General features: G+C 32.5%; 1 protein-coding gene across 1 annotated transcript in view; it reads right to left on the bottom strand.

The window, feature by feature from the left end:
• Positions 1–18,098, bottom strand: part of LOC117115184 (dual 3',5'-cyclic-AMP and -GMP phosphodiesterase 11A-like) — a 91,843-nt gene that overhangs the window by 14,071 nt on the left and 59,674 nt on the right. The window contains exons 9-12 of the mRNA XM_033258892.1: positions 10,335–10,481; positions 6,573–6,680; positions 3,961–4,064; positions 2,645–2,735 (exon numbers count right to left, since the gene is read on the bottom strand). Of these exons, the coding sequence (XP_033114783.1) occupies positions 2,645–2,735; positions 3,961–4,064; positions 6,573–6,680; positions 10,335–10,481 (450 nt within the window). The remainder of the gene's footprint in view (positions 1–2,644; positions 2,736–3,960; positions 4,065–6,572; positions 6,681–10,334; positions 10,482–18,098) is intronic.

Genomic DNA, 18,098 nt, shown 5'->3' with positions numbered 1-18,098 from the left:
GTATTTTATATATCATATCACTCCAATTGATATTAAATTCATAACTTTATAAATCCTCTCTCGCTCATACATGGTTGGGATACATATAGTATAAATCATGTCTAGTGCTTTTTCTATTTGGATTTGTCATCTTATACCCGATTCACACGTACAAAAATCTTACCAAATATAACAAAATGTAACCAAAAGTAACATTTTACGGCACGTGTGAAAGTACCTCCGTGTAATATCCTTGTAAAATCTCGGGACGTCTCGGTAATCTTTACCAGCCTCGCTGAAGCTGGTAAAGCTTCCAAAATGTAACATGGATGGATCTGCGCATGCGCAGGGATTTCAACACAACAACAATCTATTGTTTCACGGGGTTCTTTAAATTTTCTTCCTTCTGCATACGATTCTGATCCATTAGAAATAGATAGGCCTAGTTTTTCTCAATGATGAATGAATTACCCTTGTTATTTATGTTTAGTAACGGTAGAAGAAGAAGATATACATAAAATGAACGTCGAGATGGTGTTAGTACTATTACTAGTATTACAAGAGTCGACAGAAACGTTGGAAGCTATGCCTAGTTTAGTAGTAGTAGTACAGCAGTTGATAAGGGTATTGATTGCTTCGAATGTTTACTGTGATGGTGAGTTCAACAGTCCATCTGTGACAGGGGTTCTCAACTAGGCCTAGGCTAGAACTATATCGCAGTAGGGGAAAAATGGTTCATTGAATAAACACTGAATCAATTTTACACAACCTTGGCATTACCTTACAGACGCGTGTGAATGCTTTTTATCTCGGTAGGAATAACTCGGGAGATCGCTCGGTTACAATTTGTTACTTTTTTGTTAAATTTAACTTCATGTGTGAATCGGGTATTAGAGTAGAAAAAAATGTCCCCTCATTCTCCTTTTTTTTAAATATTAGGACAAGAAACTACTTTTTTTTTTACTTGGACTTACACAACCATTGTAATTTCGAATGAAATTATTTCTGCTATATAAAATGGAATTAAATACTAAATTAAATTATTTCTGATCTACACTCAATCTGAAAAGTAAATTGAATTATTCAAGATCTATACTAGTAAAGACATAAATTTAATTATTACAAATCTAGACACAATATGAAGACAATTAAATAACTTAATATCTATAATCAATGTGAAGACTAAAATCAAATACTGTAAATGTAGTATATTTTTCTATCATAGTGCTTTTGTTTGATTTTTTTTATAATAACAATAATTTTTTTTAGTTTGAAAATATCAAATATATTTGTAAACTAAAAACAAAATCAATTAAACATATATTTATTATGTTTTATAGTGATGTTATGTAGAATTGGTGAAATTATATAAGAAGCAACAATTTTACAGTTTTGAGGGCACTGTTGAAAAACAGAAGAAAAAAGTGGCTAATTCCAGGCCTGAATAAAAAAAAATGCTTGACGGCACAAATGACCAGAGGGCATTTTTATAAAGTAAATAATGGCTTCTTAACCTTCTATTTACCAAATACCACCCAAAATAACTTGCAAATCAATCATCATACCTCTTATTTATATTTACTTTTATTCATTTTTATAATCTCTATGAATTTATATTTTTTATACCATTTTTCGAAAGAAAATTGAATAATCAATCTTGAAAACTATGTTATATATGCGAGTATGTTTTACACCATTATAGTATATTTGTACGTCCATTTTTGTCATTCTGTTCTCCAGTGACTGTTCTATTTTGTCATGTCTCTCTTGAATGTTACCTAAAAGCCCGGCTTTTCTGTTTTTAATGGATTTGTCTTTTATTTAAAATATCTATATCTTTTTTCTTTGAGAAATTTCAGTAACGTTATAACTAAAAAAAATACACTTAAGATTTTATAATCAATATAAAATAAAAATGAGGCATGATAGTAGTAGACAATGGAGTTTTGATGAGCACAGCTCTAAAAATTGAGGATAAGTTTATAATCAGTCATAATAATTATTCTGAGAGCATTGGGAATATCAAAGCCCTTTGGCATTTCAATGTATAAACAAACCTATTGCTAAACTTAACACAATAAATTGATGTAGAGAGCATTTTCTTAACATATGACGATGCCTAAAATATATGTACGATATGATGGTAATAGCTGTCGTGGATTTGGAGGGGGGGGGGGTGTAGCCAGCCTGGGCCCCATCTGAATTTTTTCAAAATTATACAAAAAAAAATGGATAAAAAAAGAAATTTATATTCCAATTGATGTCTGAGAGTGTAAGACGTATTTCATGAAATGAAAAATGACTATAAGAACATACTAGACACCGGCTATATTTTGGGGACCCTGCTCACTCGAAAATTGATGTTTGTACAAAAAAGACGTTTTACTGTGTATATACAGTACAGTACCTTGCTGAAGTTAACCATAGTAGCTCCACTCTGTGTGAGTAAAAACACCGTATCTGGGAAATTTATGTACATCTATATCTTAAATAGGTCTCTGTAGTCTCGTGTTAAGACGCTCGCCTTGATGGCAAGAGGTTGCCGGTTTGAATCATACCAGAGAAACTTTTTTTCGTATACTATAACTGAAAAAGGAATTTTCTGTTGAAGCGGTATATCCTTGATATGTTTATAATATATACTGTATAATATAATATAACATACCTGACTACTCAATATTACAACAGCATGGTTAAAATGATGGTATTCCATTGTGGCCTTTGACCCGTATAATTTTGCCAAGGGTGACTGACTCCTAATAAGGAAAAGAATAATGTTTTCAACATAACATATATATTCACAAACAGCATAATTAAAATGAATTTGCAATTTGTTATTTTATCTTGTGGCCTTTATTAAAGGGTTGATTTATGAACTTTTGTTATTTGACAGGTCGTTCACAATTATCAACATTTTAACAAGTGCAAAAACAGTAGGCTAAGGATCGCATTTGAAACACCATATTTAATTACGGTACTTTCAGACTGCCACCCACAATCAGTAGATGGTGTTGCGTCGTCAACGCCTACAGGGAGCGGAATTGGATTCGTCGGCTGACGATCGTACAGCCATTGCACGACACAGCAATTGCCCAACTTTACAAATACAAGAAAATGTTGACTTAAATTGCAGTACTTTGTTTTAAAAAAAGGACATTGTTTTTGTTTCACTTTCAGAGAGGGCTGGAGGGGTAGAAAAATAATCCTTGTAGACTTATGAATATATAATCAAATGCTGGCTATGATTCTGAAATTCTCCCGGTTCTATTTAATTTTAATTTGTTTTAATCTAGATAGATTTAACAATAGCAACATCATTAAAATAATGAAATGCAATAATACCTAATCATTTCATTTTAAATAAATAAATTCAATAATATTGAGTTTAGTTTAATTTTAAACTAAAACACTTCAAAACAACAACAATAATGTATTCTTTGAAACAAACATGCGCCATTACAGAATAAATCTATTGAACGAATTAAAATCAATCTTTTAAGGTTGTGGCCAATAAGAATTGAGGAAGCTGGTTACATCATAGGCATTTTATTGGCCATTGTCTACACATGGCTATCAATCGGACAGCAATAACTGCTCTTGTCTCCTTGAAATAAAAGTAGTTGAACTTAAATTTAGGATTATATACCTATCCGAGTTTTCAGCCTCATCAATTATGATGATGGTGACTAACAGACACCACACGCATTTATGTATTACATTCCGAAAATGAACAGGGCTACTTAAGTATCATATTACAATTTAAATCCACAATAATGATGCAAGTCTCAATCACATAATGCATAATTGTCTAGGTCTCTACATGCTTGACATACTGTACCAATGTACAATACTATGAAATCCTTTCCTTCGAAAAATAAATTTCTATTACATTGCACTTTTCACAATTACATGTATCTCTATTTAATTGTATATTGTTTACAAAAGTACTGTGGATAATTAAATTAGGTATATTTTAGTTACTTTTCTTGAAATGCGTTATTTGTTCCTCTGTGGTCCAAATCATGACACAAGCACGCCACCAGTAAGGACAATTTCTCCAAGTCTGTTAACACTAAGTTTGCCGTCTGTGAAACAAAATAATGATGATATACACATAATAAGAATGATTAACAATTTATTCAAATACAAACAAAACAAATCATCTTTCTCGGCTGGCCATAGATACCCCAGCTTGCACTCTTGACGAGCTGTGAAGTGATTGATGGTTGCAAAGTGGTTTCAGCTATGTTTCAACCATAGGTGTATTTCATGGCATATAATATAAATAAAATAAATATTGTGGCCGTATCTTAACATTAATTATGGTAGCATCAGGTATCAGCGTGCTTTGTCAAAATAAAACAACAACAACAACAACAACAACAACAACAACAACAACAACAACAACAACAACAACAACAACAAGAATAATAATAAAAGATTGAACACTAAAGATTGCTATAAAAAAAAATCATATCTTTAAGCCCTGTCCAGACTATCAAATTTTATTTGACGCACACATGTGACATGTGAATATGATGACATCACATCATGACCATATATAGGCACATTATAACTAAATATGGGCATACAACAGTTATTTGTCTACGAAAAGCTTGATAATCGGGACTGAGCTTTACACTAACCCCCATAAAAAAAAATCACTCACTTTCTCAAAAAAATAAAAAAAAATGCAATACAAATAATCGTGTGAATAAGATTTATACAGGCCGACATATGACCGTGACAACTCTGCAACAGTCATCAAACTTCTTCCATACACTATGAATTAATCTAATGTAAGACATTTCACTAAGTGGCAAGTGATGTTCCAAAGAAAATCATACATTGTAACATTACGCATCAGATGACATTTGAGCGTACACAGACGACTGCAGGATTATCGAATACCTGTCATATTACTGAAGACGGCTACGCATTTGAGAATTGGATAAATGACAAGTTATGAACATCCATATCACTTTTCAAACGATGTAAGCTTATTCATTTTCGAACACATAAAAATTATGATTTTCTAAAAACAGAAGTTCATTTTCACTCTGCATATATTATTCCAGCAATTCATGAAGAAACAGAAAAATAGAGTTGAGCTAATAAGCAGTGGCATATCTAGTAGTCTTGAAATGGGAGGGGGGAGAGAGCTGATGGGACGCAAAAGAGAAGTGGGGGTCGATAATTAAGGGAGGGGGCTCACAAAATAAGGTTAATTATGAGGTGAATTAGCCAATGAAAAAGTGACCTATTTAAAATTTGTTAAATAGAAGCCAATAGAATCTTGTCGATAATTTAAAACTAAAATATAATGTATCAGCTGCGTCAGCTTTTAACCTATTCTGTCACAAAACAATCACCCACTTGGGCAGAATATATGTACATCCATCTGTGCGTCATCTTCATACTGTGTATTCCCAAACCACTAGATTTAATCTAATCTAATTTGGTCAATTATATAGCACCTTTCTTACAGATATGAAGCGCTGTAAGTATTTCCCTGATCATCGGGTCCACATGCTTGAGTTTAGCTGCCATCTTGGCGCAGGAGCAACCCCACCAGGTACCCATTTATACTCTTGGGTGGAGAGAGGCAACGTATATAAAGTGCCTTGCTCAAGGACACACGCGAAATGCACAGCAAGCGATTGAAACCCCGACTTTGAGGTTGGGAAACCAAACCGTTTCCGCTGTGCCAAACCGCTTCCACCAAAAAATGCTTTTGTCCTTCAATATAATTTTCAATCTGTCTTGCAAAAAATAGGGTTTATTCAATGTTGATATCTTATTAATTTTGTAATAACTATAATTGTTTGAAAATCTTAAAACAACATTTTAATTCACAAAAATAGGTCAATGTGCATTTTATGTTTCTTTTATCTGACTTCTTGATTGTGTAGTATATAAAATGATTTTGCAATTTGCTTTCCTTTGTAGGGTTTTTCTGTGTCTTAGACTAATTTCCAATATACATTTCCGGGTGTGATATGATTGATTTCAGTTTTAACTACTTGCACACAATTTTTATGCTTAGAACATTTCAAGTGGGAGGGGGGAATGACTCGGGATACAAGCTTTTTGGGGGGATGTGGACCCTGGCAAACCCTATATACACCAATCTCCAAAGCATAACTGGTTACAATGTGTAGATTTAGTTAAGTCAGCTTTCAATAGAAAATTAGAACAAAAAATATTTATCTCGCTTTTAATCAAGAAAAATGCATAAATATACTGTTTGTTAGTTCTTTGCAGAGATCTTCGCATTTGGCTAGTACTTAATAAGAGAATTTTAGTAATCAAAATTATGTAATCAAAATTTAATTTGATTTTTAAAAATTTAAACATTCGTATATGTGGGAAAATAAGTCATAACCACAATCTTTCAATTAGTTTTTAAAATATTTTTTTAAAATGGTATCTTATTAACCATTCCCAAATTTTCCATCAAATATCCCTTCAGAGTCTTCAAAAAACATCATAAATATATTTTTAAAAAAAAATTTCACAGGAGCCTGGCTATAAAATAATTATTAACACTAGCAGTTGATTGACAAAACACCCTCCAGGTTTAATTAACCTACCTGTAGTACTGTGTACATGACTTGCATAACGTTAAAAGCATGTCTGTAATTATGATAAGCAACAGGTCGATAGTTCTTTCTGACCGTTAACAGCCATCGACATAAAACCTTCAGTAAGAAAAAAGATAGATTAAAATAAATGATGGTCATAATAACTTATTAAAATCCATAGCAGCATTATTATCATCTTCATAGTATATCATAATTCCATCACCACTACAAAGATCACACCATTATTTTCACCTCCTCGACCATTACCACCACATGATCACTACCATCAACACTCCAGGATCATCACCATCCTTGTATACTCAACATTAGGCTATCATACCAATCGTCTTGAATCATGCAGGACGGTCCCGCATTTCAAAGTGATTTTGGATGAAACACGCATTTTGCAAAAACACAGGCGTGATCATAAATTTGTCACGCATTTAGCACAAGTATGCATGATAACAAATTATCACATAAATTCAGGGGAAAATTTATTTAAAATCAGAAGAAATTGGTTTAAGTAAAAATATAAAAATGGTCATGCAGTAGCTTGAGTCATAGAGAGCTTCTCTTGTTTGAGAATCAATTCACAGAGAAAATTTCTTTTTCCTGACCAAAACAACCTAGCCAACACGCACTTAGTAGAATCTAGTAGTCTCGCGCACTCTTGCGTGTTCATTGTGACAACCAACCATTGATTTTGTGACTGAAATCCGGATCCCCACCGGGGTTCTGATACCAGGGCCCTGGCGGCCCCCACCCCCTTCCAACTGGTGTAGTCACGCATTTCAAATCTCTCAGGTTGGTAACTATGCCACCATAAGGTCACAAGCATCCTCATATCACCAGCTCTCTTTCTCCAAGCAAGTTAAACATACAAGATCAGCTCTTTTTACAGCTTTGTACAGTTAAAACAATGGCTTAGTATTGTATAGAAAAATATGATATTGTGTCCCAAATGATCATCTCCCCACTCACAGACCATCGATGATCCCATATGATAATCTCTCCACTCACCAAGCCTCATAAAGACATTTATAGACTATCAAGTGTTTAAATCCCTTTCACTTGATCGATCATCTTCATTAAATATGACATTTTCAAAGCAAAAGTATAATCATTCAAAATAATCCTAAAAAAACACATTCAAGCCAAAAGGCTTGACTTAAATCACAACCTGTCTGAGAATTCAAATTCATCATCTTTTTCATAATTACCAAATATGGAGTGAAAGATTTTGTCTCAAAATAGTATAATATTATTGTAAAACCAAGGGCTGTGAAATGTGATTTATGGCTAAATAAATCTATGGAGTTTTTTTCTGCAAAAATAAAAATCCTTTTTATGTCACAGAATGATTTAGAAACAGTGATTCTCACTTTTATTTACCTCTGGAATTTTATGTGTTTTAGGAAATTAGATGAAATGCTTTTACAGTCATAAGGATTCTTACTTATTGATGTTGGTCTAGTTTTAGGTACCGTACTCATTATTAAGCCCATTAAGGCAAGACATTTTATACCTTTTAGTCAACTTGTTTTTTAAAGATCGTCAGAGCAGGGCGAAATTGCTCTATAAATTTTCTTATTTAGCAAAATGGTTTTTACCAAAAGTATCTAGCAAAGAGTATAGAATTGAAAAAGGTCTGACTCTCGATCAAGGTATTTTTGAAAGGATCTCAAAAGTATGACTGTCCCACAAACTACAGGGCCTCCTTCAAAAGAATGTAAGGGACATTCATATCGAACGCGTATTTGCATCTGTTATGGAGAGCAAAATTGTCAATTAATTACAAACTGAAATACTTTAGTTTTAAATAGAGATATCTCTATTAAATAGAGATATAGTTAAAAAAAGATGTCTTTACTGTACTTGAATGTAAGATACCTCTACTAAAAATTAAGAAACCCCTAATTGCAATTAAATAACATTTCGGCTTGCCATAGTACACATGTTTAAGTTTCGAACATGCATAATCAGGACATTCGTATCTCTTGTAATTCTATACTCTTTGCATCAGGCAGAGAAAATCAAAAATAAAGTTTATTGATGAATATAAACAGTGTAGTATAGAATTGATAAAGTTATAATTAAGGAAGAACACTGATATGTTATTTTAGGTGATATCAAGGAAGCAGACGGGGTAATAAAAATAAATACAAATTTTTTTCTGATACTTCCATTTCTTGTAGCAGCGAGTACAGTAACTGTTCAAAAATAAAATCAATTTTTTATTTAAAATCATCATTATTGGCAGGCAGCGGGTTTGCAAAACAAGAAAAAAATCTGCCTTGCAATCTTTTAATGTTTTACTATTTTGATTTTATTCTAGGACCAACAAAGGGGAGGAAATCAGATGAAAATACACCTATACTAGTTCATCCACCTGAACATAAAAAAAAAACCAATAACATATGTCAAATAGCCAAATACTAATGCAACTCATGTATAAAGCTGAATACTATGGTAAGTTATGTAGAAGAATGAATAATAGAGTACTTTTGATATTGTATGAGTTGTTTGTTATGAGAGGAGCTGAACAATGTTCAAAAGTGGCTTAAAATTAACAAACTCAGCTTATATATTAATAAAACAGAATATACGATCATAGGGACATATCAGAAGCTTTCGAAGATTTCAAACATTTATACTTATATTCAAATTGATGAGCAAAGTCTGAGGGTAAAAAGTTGTTAAGCACCTTGGAGTATATGTATAGATGAAAAAAATTAATGGGAAAACCATGCTGATAATGTAAATGATAAGGTTTTGCAGGGCTTGGTACTATCTAAGAAAGTCAAATGCATTAGCCTCTCAAAAAATTCAAAGTAATATACAAAACTATCATAGCTCCACACTTCGACTACTGCAGTGTCGTTTGGAGTAATTCATAGAAAATATTTTAATAAACTCCAAATCCTGCAAAACCGTGCAGCAAAGATTATTACAAGATCTTCACGATGTGACTCAGTATGTGGCTTAGTATTGTATAGAAAAATATGACATTGTGTATGACAGCAAAGATTATTACAAGATCTTCACGATGTGACTCCAGCACTCAAGCCTTGCAAGACCTTACCTACTTAATCTTAAACAAAGAATGCACAATACTGAAGCAATAACTATGTATCAAAATCTTCAATAGCAATGTTCCATCATATCTTTCTGACCACTTTCGCATAAGAGAAAATAGTTACAACACCACACTTGCCAATGGTATCAATTTTTAATATTCCTAAAATGAACACCGAGTGTAAGAAAAATAGCATCTCACATGGTGCTAAGCTATGGAATGACCTATCAGATGAACTTGTTCTTCCAATCTACAAATTTGCAAGCATAGTCTTCTTAATTTCTGTTTTAATTCATTGTCATCCCTGAAACTTAGAAATACCGGGTTGGTGTCTGGCGGGGGCTAGTATCACTGGTAATATAAATATGTTTTGTTGTTTTCTTTAATTCATTTTGTTTTAAATAATTTTTCTTCCGATTATGTAAAAACACTCGGGTGATTTGAGTGTCTCTGTGTTTAAAAGAGGGATTTTCCCAAGCATTGTAAGGGACTTCTTCAATTTTTTTTATTATTTTTTTTTTAGTTTGCATGAGAATTGAGAATGCCTGTAGTAAAACACGCCATCTCATTACTTATATTCATATTCATACTATTATTAAATGTTTTAACTGAATTTTTTAAGGATTTCCAGACAGACAGTACCTTGAACTCTATAGTGTATCTATGTTGAGTAGATACAGTAGATCAGTACTTACCTCATAGTCCATCTTAAACCTCTGTATCAGACCCATATCCAAAAAGATTCTGAGCGAGGCTTTTGTCATTTCATCAGATTTCAGAGAAAAATCGTCAAAATCGAACCGTGAAATACGCAATGAACGTTTATCAGGAACCTTTGCTGACTGAAAAAAAAAAAAACATGGCAAAATTTTATTTATAAGCATTACATCAATGCCAAAATTTTAAATAAAAGAAATATGATATACAGGTGTCCCTCCAACTAAAAACCCCTCCAATTGAAGACCATCTTTAACTACAGACAACAAATGTCTTTTTATTATTATAGAGACCAAAGCTGCTAAAAACTATGGAACCCCGGACCCAAAAGTGGTTTTTAATTGGGCGAGATCTGTATATTATATGTCAGAACTTTTTACTTATTGATATGATGGGAAATGATTGATATTATGAAGATTAAGTTATGAAGTAAAAAAAAAATGCATGAAAAAACATTGATATTACTAAGACTCAAACTTGAACTGCAATTGGTAATGCTGAGGGTAGAATGGAAGATCTCTACTATGATATAAAAAACAAAAAGCCTGGGAGATCTAGTTATGTTTGTTGTATCACCATGAAGTGACCAAAGTTGAGTATGTAGTGTTTATACATTTCACCTTAAATTTGCATCGGCACCTAACTTGATCACCTAAAGAAAATGCAAGTTACAAGTTACGATAGTGCATCATCTTTCGAATGAGATGTTTAAGCCATTGGTCCTGTGTGTAATATGGCCCATATGCATGTTAAAGAAAACACAGTACACTATTCGGAAGAGATGGGAATTGTCTCCCGGTGTACTGTCCAATTCACCACCACAAGGACCCCACTGGTGTGCGATTCCCACCAAAAATACTCCTACTCCTCAAATTTGCATTGCACCTAAAAGAAAATGTAAATTACATTGGTTTAAGTAACCATTCATTAGTATTAAAAATATGTAAAGTTTAATTATGTTACTTTTCACTAAATACACATCTTTGATATACAGGCTTTTAATCCAACAAAATGGTGTCTACCATTTTGCTTTATGTACTTATAAAACTTTAATAATTCAAAAAAATAACAATTAAAATAATAATCAAAAAAAATAAAATATTATTAATAATAAAAACTAATAACACAAAATTAAATAATAATAAATATAAATAATAACAAACAAAAAAACAACAAATAATATTAATATTAATAACAATAATTTTCATTTAGTAACAAGATTTATATAAAGGGTTTATGACTATACTCCATTAGTACTTGGCCTCTGTTAAGTAGGCATAATAAGTCTATATACATCCCCCATGGCATTTACGCAAATTATCAAGGAAGTTGGAGTACTGCAGAGACGTCTTCCGGAGATCATCATGTCCATATAAGTACCATCACACCGTCATTAACCTTTGAAGTTTTAATTTTCAATCTGATAAATTTAAATTGCAAACATCAAAAGCCTTTCTTCTTACAAAAAAAAAATTCTGTTATCGTTATTATTTGAAATCAACATCAGTTGCCCTACAGTGGATTGACGATATATTTTTCAAATAAGAAAGACGTTCGAAGCGATATATTTTACACTTACTCAATTAATTCCTAGGGATTTATATAACCAGATATAGTAACTTGATAGATCACTTTAGACTTTAGGTCTGCGATGTAACTTTTGACTATATAAATTTAACATTTATATCCCTAGGGTTCATAGCAAAATATTACCATAATTGGTATTCTGAATTTCATTAATAAATAATCTGCTATTAAATATACCTCTTAATTATAATAATAACTAAGAATCTGGATTTCTCACAGTCCTATTCTCCTTTGCTAATGAACTATCAGTACAAGAACTTGCATATTCTAAAATTCATTCTTCTTTGTTAATAAAGAAAAAAGGGATTGCTAATGACTTTGATGAATTTTTCAACTGTATTGTTTGTGACATTTCCCTAGAGTCATACGCTTTTTTTGCATGAAGCTGACTCGGTTTTTTCATTCGCCGCACTGTTAAGTACCGATATGGCTTAGGGGGTAATTTACAATTACCTATACGTTCAGAAACCCTAAACCCAAGTAAACAACATGTGATTCCTCAACTGGAAATCTGCCAACATTTTTTACTTCATTAATATATTTTTCTCTAAAGAATATTGTCTTTGTTTCTGACCAAATTTTTTATCAGTGCAGTGTTCACTGCCGAGAATAGAGGTTTGTTAAATCTAACAATTACTATAGTGTAAAATAATTAAGTCTTAATTGAAATAACTATGAAGTGATAATATATTGGTGAATTCTATTTTTTATTTTGTTAATAATAAAAGTAAAATAATTAGGTGTTAAATCAGGGGCGGATCCAGAGATGTCCAAAATGGGGAGGGGGAAATTAAGTGAGCGTGTATGCCATCAAATGAGAAAGAAAAATAAACCTGACAGATGGGGAACAAGGTTCCTATCGGTGTCATTAATATTTTTTAGAATGCTACACGGATGTAAAAGTTCACACTGAAAATTTTCCACACTCATTTTGCCCTTAGTTCTCAGAAATAAGCAAGTTTGTCCATTGTTATACTTGGCAAAATTTTGAACTCGCTAGCAGCGACTTGTGTATTGCGACTTGTGTATCGCAAGAACAATATACAATCGTACACACTCTGGTGGATCCATTCCGACTTGTAGAAAAACTTTGGTGGACCACAAAAGTAGTGCATATTTCATATTTTTGGAAAGCATATGCACTGGCTTTCCTATTTATCCATAGTAGAATTCCGAGACTTAGGTGGAAGGGTGGGGTGTACAGTATGTCACAATATACTGATTTAATGTTTATCCAAAAATTGTTTTCAAGCAAAAGGGCACAGCCTACAGGAAGTGCTACATGTATGCAAAGTTCATAACATAATCATTTGGAAATTCATGTTTGCCTGTTTATAAAACTGTGACGAGACGTCAGTGTAACATACAGCTGCCCGCACGCACATACACACATACATATACCACTTAGATTGCATTGGTTCCTATTTCTTAATAAAGTAGGTAAAAAAATGACATACAATGCCGACTTGCACAAGTTTTATATTTATTTCCTTAAAATTTGTAGTTTTTTTTTATACATGGAGAAAAAATTGAGCCAGAAAAAAATGCCCTGGAAAAAGGGCTCCAAAATATTCCTCCTGTAAAAAAGGCCCTGATTAACAGTCAAGTAAAAATGGCCCCAACTGCAGTAAAGATTTAGAATTTTGTTTACAAAAAAGACATATTTGACCAATAGGTAAAAATGAATATGAATAAAATGTCTTGTATGACATCTGGTGTAAAAAAATGGTTCTATCGACACATAGGTCAAAATGGTCCCATTTCACAGAAATTAAAATGGCCCCAATGACAAATTTGTAAGAGATGGCCCAATTGATTGATAGGTAAGAATTCCCCCTTCCCCACCCATTGCTGGGTTTTTGTAATAAGAGTTTTATTTATATATACTACATTTAACTATACCAGAACTCTTTCAATACCATCATCATCCTCCTCCTCATAATCTAAATTATTATTTTCTGTGCTTGTATTCTCTTCTGGCAAAGTAAAGTGCAATGATTTATAATTATCTTTCTATTTTATAACCCGTCTGTAATATGTCATGTTTTTTTATAATCCTGTAAGTGGTATGTTTACAAATAAATAAATAAAATAAAAAATGTTTTGATTTATTTATTTATTCTTCATTTAATACTGCATGCACTTTTCGTATTTGTGTACTGTTTGTCAAAGTTGAAAAGCAATTCAATTAACATAAACATTCCTAAATATACAATAAAAATAATTGAGAATTAAAAGAGTTTTTAAAAGATAAAATAGTCATGTCCAAGAAATTATTTTTTAATTGTGTAAATGTGGAAGATCATTCCACAACTTTGTAACGATACAAAAAAGTTCTCTTGTCTTGACGGTTATTCCATTGTGGTACAGTAAATTTATTATGAGTTTGACTAAGTGTACATTTAGAATGGGAATCAATATCAATATTGAAAGAAAATTTAGAAGATAGATTAGATGAAGCATAACCTTTTAAACATTTAAAGTCATTAGGGCATGAGCACATTTCCGGTTCGAGTAAGATCGAAACAGTACTGGGTGTGGTCTGCAGGAGTTTGTAATCCATCAGTTCATATGGTCATCGAAAGTGTATTCTTAAAATTTGCAATTTCAAGTAGAAGTTAAAATTACATAAAATTTGATCAGCGGCATACCTATAAGTTTGAGTACTGGGCCAAGAGCACAGTCCCTTCCAAAAAAAGCCCGCTCCCCAGACACACCTCCTCACCCACCCAGGGAATTTTTGTAGTTAAGTCACTTTAATTTGCCAACTACCACACCCACCCCTCCTATATGTAATCATCGAGTCCTCCCATTTCATCTCCTTGCCCCAACCTGCCTTCACTCCTTGATTCGTAACTGAATTTGATTAAATAGTAATCCTTTTCCAACCAAGATCACGCTGATTAGTATGCCGCACAGCATTCTAAGTTCTGTATTTTTTCCAATTTCCAAATGGTTAATTATCGTATGAGTATGCTGCTCTAGTACTATCCACTTGACGATCTTGATATTTCAAGATGTATCTATACAGAGTCTCATCGTCTCCACGTCGCACAACATATATCCACAATAATACTTAAGTAATTATCAGATTCTTATGACCACATACATGTTCTAGTTGATATTTCATGATAAACAATGCTTAAAATAGGTATCACTATCACATATCTAGTTACATTGTGATAGTTTTGCCTCAGTGTTAAATATCAACAAAGAGTTTCAACTTCCGAAATGCAATAAATTGACTTTATCTCTGACCATCGGTTAATAAGAACATGAGCCCATAGAAACATAGAAAAAGATTAAGTTTCAAACTAATTCGGCAGACACATTTTTTCATGAAATGTACACGAAACTTCAGAAAATTTAATCAAGGTAAACTTGTACAAAACAACAGTTCAATATTTCCTGTAATTACTATTGTACCTGTATTAAATATTTATTTTAATAGTTAACAATGCTTTCAATATAGAAGTTGAACTAATTATATTTAAAAATACTTGATAAGCATGTTTCTGTTCAATCATTGGAAGTCTTATTCCAATCATAGTTACAATTAGATTCTAAAATAAAACTTTTAATCAAGAATTTAGGATATTTTACAAAAATGTCCAGCTCAATTGCAGATAGCCACTGCATAATAGAAACCTTTTCAAATTTCCCTGTCCCCATGGTAAGAGCAAGCCTCAAGAGTTTTTTATTATGCATTAAAGTATTGAACAGTCCTTCAAAAGAAATTCAGGAATGTAAAATCTTTAGAAATATTAAATATGCATGTCAAAATATGCTTGTACTGACTGCTTTAATCTACAATATATGTTCCATGTAATATTTTATTGATGTGAAATATATTTTAATGTTTTTTCTCAGAGTTCATGTTTTTATTATGTATTTTAATATAAATTTATGGATACTCAGCGCCTGCTGGGCTCCATGGCCATGATGGTGACATCCATGGCGAAAGTAAGCCACTTCCAGACATAGCTACATTACCACAATATTGAGGGAATATTAACAAAAATGCCTTCTGTATGAAAAGTTCATACCTACTGCAGCCGCAAGATTGGAGTTGCACGGCATTCCACTTCAGACTTAGCAATATTACCGCAATATTACCATCACGGTGCTTTCTGAAGTGTCTGTGAAACAAAAGCAGGTCACATTTGCACAATATTACTCCTTACTTATCAGCAATTTTAAATACAACATTAAAGCATGCCCTCAGCTTGTGATGAATAAAGAGATTAACCCAATGGCTCTCTCAGCGTGCATGACCCTGGTTCATACAAAAAGGTGTTATTACGGCAATATTACCGCAATATTTGGTTGGTATGAATGGTCACCGGTAAGTGTACCGGCATCATTGCCGGAAACTCTTGTCTGAAAACGGCTTAGGGAGTGACAAATTTCTAAACTGGACTGTGCTATCTTCTTAAAATTATCTCTTTGATAATATGCAATCTACTGTAACTACACCAACTGGCACACAGGATACAATTGATAAGAGTAATCCAAAGTCTTGGGTTCAAATCCTGAGTGGGACCATGAATTAGACGATTCTCACCATTAAACTGCAGTAACATAATTTTGAACAGATCTGCAAGAATTCCACAAAGTAATGTCAAATCAAATCAGTTTAAAAATTTATATCATGCCTGCAGCTTTACAATCTCTAGAGTCACTGTCTCAGGTAAGGTAGTGGTCTTTAAGATCATTCCATTGTTTTGTTTTGTTTTTTGGTGCTAATGTAATTTGTGTAGTATTTGTATTTATATTTATTTTGATATGTATGTATAATATGTATAACAATGTAAGTTGTTTATATATGACAATAAATTCAATCTTGAATCTCTCTCTCTTGAACTCTTTAGGTTTTAATCAAAGACCTTTCAATTCTACTTGGTCCTTTTATCAACTGTTCTACATGGATTAAACCCAAGTAACCCCAATATTTTTTTATCAACGCGCCCTTTAACGTTAAGGTTTTAATAACATCATCAGTTATTGTTATGCTTAATTGGAAAGTATTATAATGTTGGTTCAGCAAAATGGTTGCAGTGCATATACTGATACTAAAAATATAGATGCTCATAACTGTAAATTTCAGTTGATCTATAATTAGGGACCTAATAGAACCTGAGAAGTGTTGAAGTTGTATTTGAGTGTTAGATGACATCGTCTGTATTTCATAGCTAATGGATGAGGATTTTCGTAGAATGTCACATTGCAGTCTAAGTGTTTGATGACGCTGCCAACAGAAAGAATTGTGGATGGGCGGGGAGCCACAGGTTGAATGTGTGGAAAAGAAGCAGCTGCAGATCGTATGTATAATGGCAAAAATTTACTTTTGGGATAAATTGACTCTTAAGGACAATTTGAGCACAATTAAAAGAAATCAATACAACAAATCAAACATCATTAATATTTATAGTCAATCAGACTAAAAGGTAGAAAATCAATCGATAAAGAAGCTGCCTACTGCAAAGTCAAATATGATGTAGATCTAGACACGGAATAGAAGGTAAAAAATGTAAACATTACCATAAGGAATTAAGGAGAATTTTAAAAACTAATTTAATTTATAATGTAAATTAATTGAAACACATTTAGAGAGGAAAGTGCACAAACAAGGAAGAAACATTAACAACAGGATAAATCAAATTGCTGTATTATTTATCTGTATCGTTTCTAGCTTCTAAATCTTGCTGAGTAATTCAATTTTTTTTCATATTTTATCACGTACAATAAAGTTCCTTGAATCTTAAATCCTAAATATGGAAATGCAATATGGAAAATTTTTTTTTTATTATTATTGTATACTTATATAGCGCATATCAAACTTCTCTATTTGTTAACCACTCCATTGCTGTCTCTTATACACATCTAGATGTGTATAAGAGACAGGACACAAGCGACAAGCACAGCGAGAGTTTTGAACCCCCGACCTCGAGGTTGGGAGTCCAAACCACAACCGATGCGCCAACCACTCCTTCTATTTCCATAGAAATCATTTGATTTTATAGTTAAGTAAAAATATGTATAATAACAGCCATTATAATAGAAAGGGAACTAAAAACTTGGGTTGCTTGATAATGAAGTCATCCTTAAGTGCAAAGGCAAGACAGTTATTCAAAGGCTAGTCAGTGTATATTAAT

Source organism: Anneissia japonica, unplaced genomic scaffold (genome assembly GCF_011630105.1).
Source record: "Anneissia japonica isolate Jap-2015-1 unplaced genomic scaffold, ASM1163010v1 scaffold6997_len847652_cov182, whole genome shotgun sequence".
In the NCBI taxonomy this organism is placed as follows: domain Eukaryota; kingdom Metazoa; phylum Echinodermata; class Crinoidea; order Comatulida; family Comatulidae; genus Anneissia; species Anneissia japonica.
The sequence above is the reverse complement of the archived record's forward strand: the minus strand, read 5'-3'. Positions and strand labels throughout refer to the sequence as shown.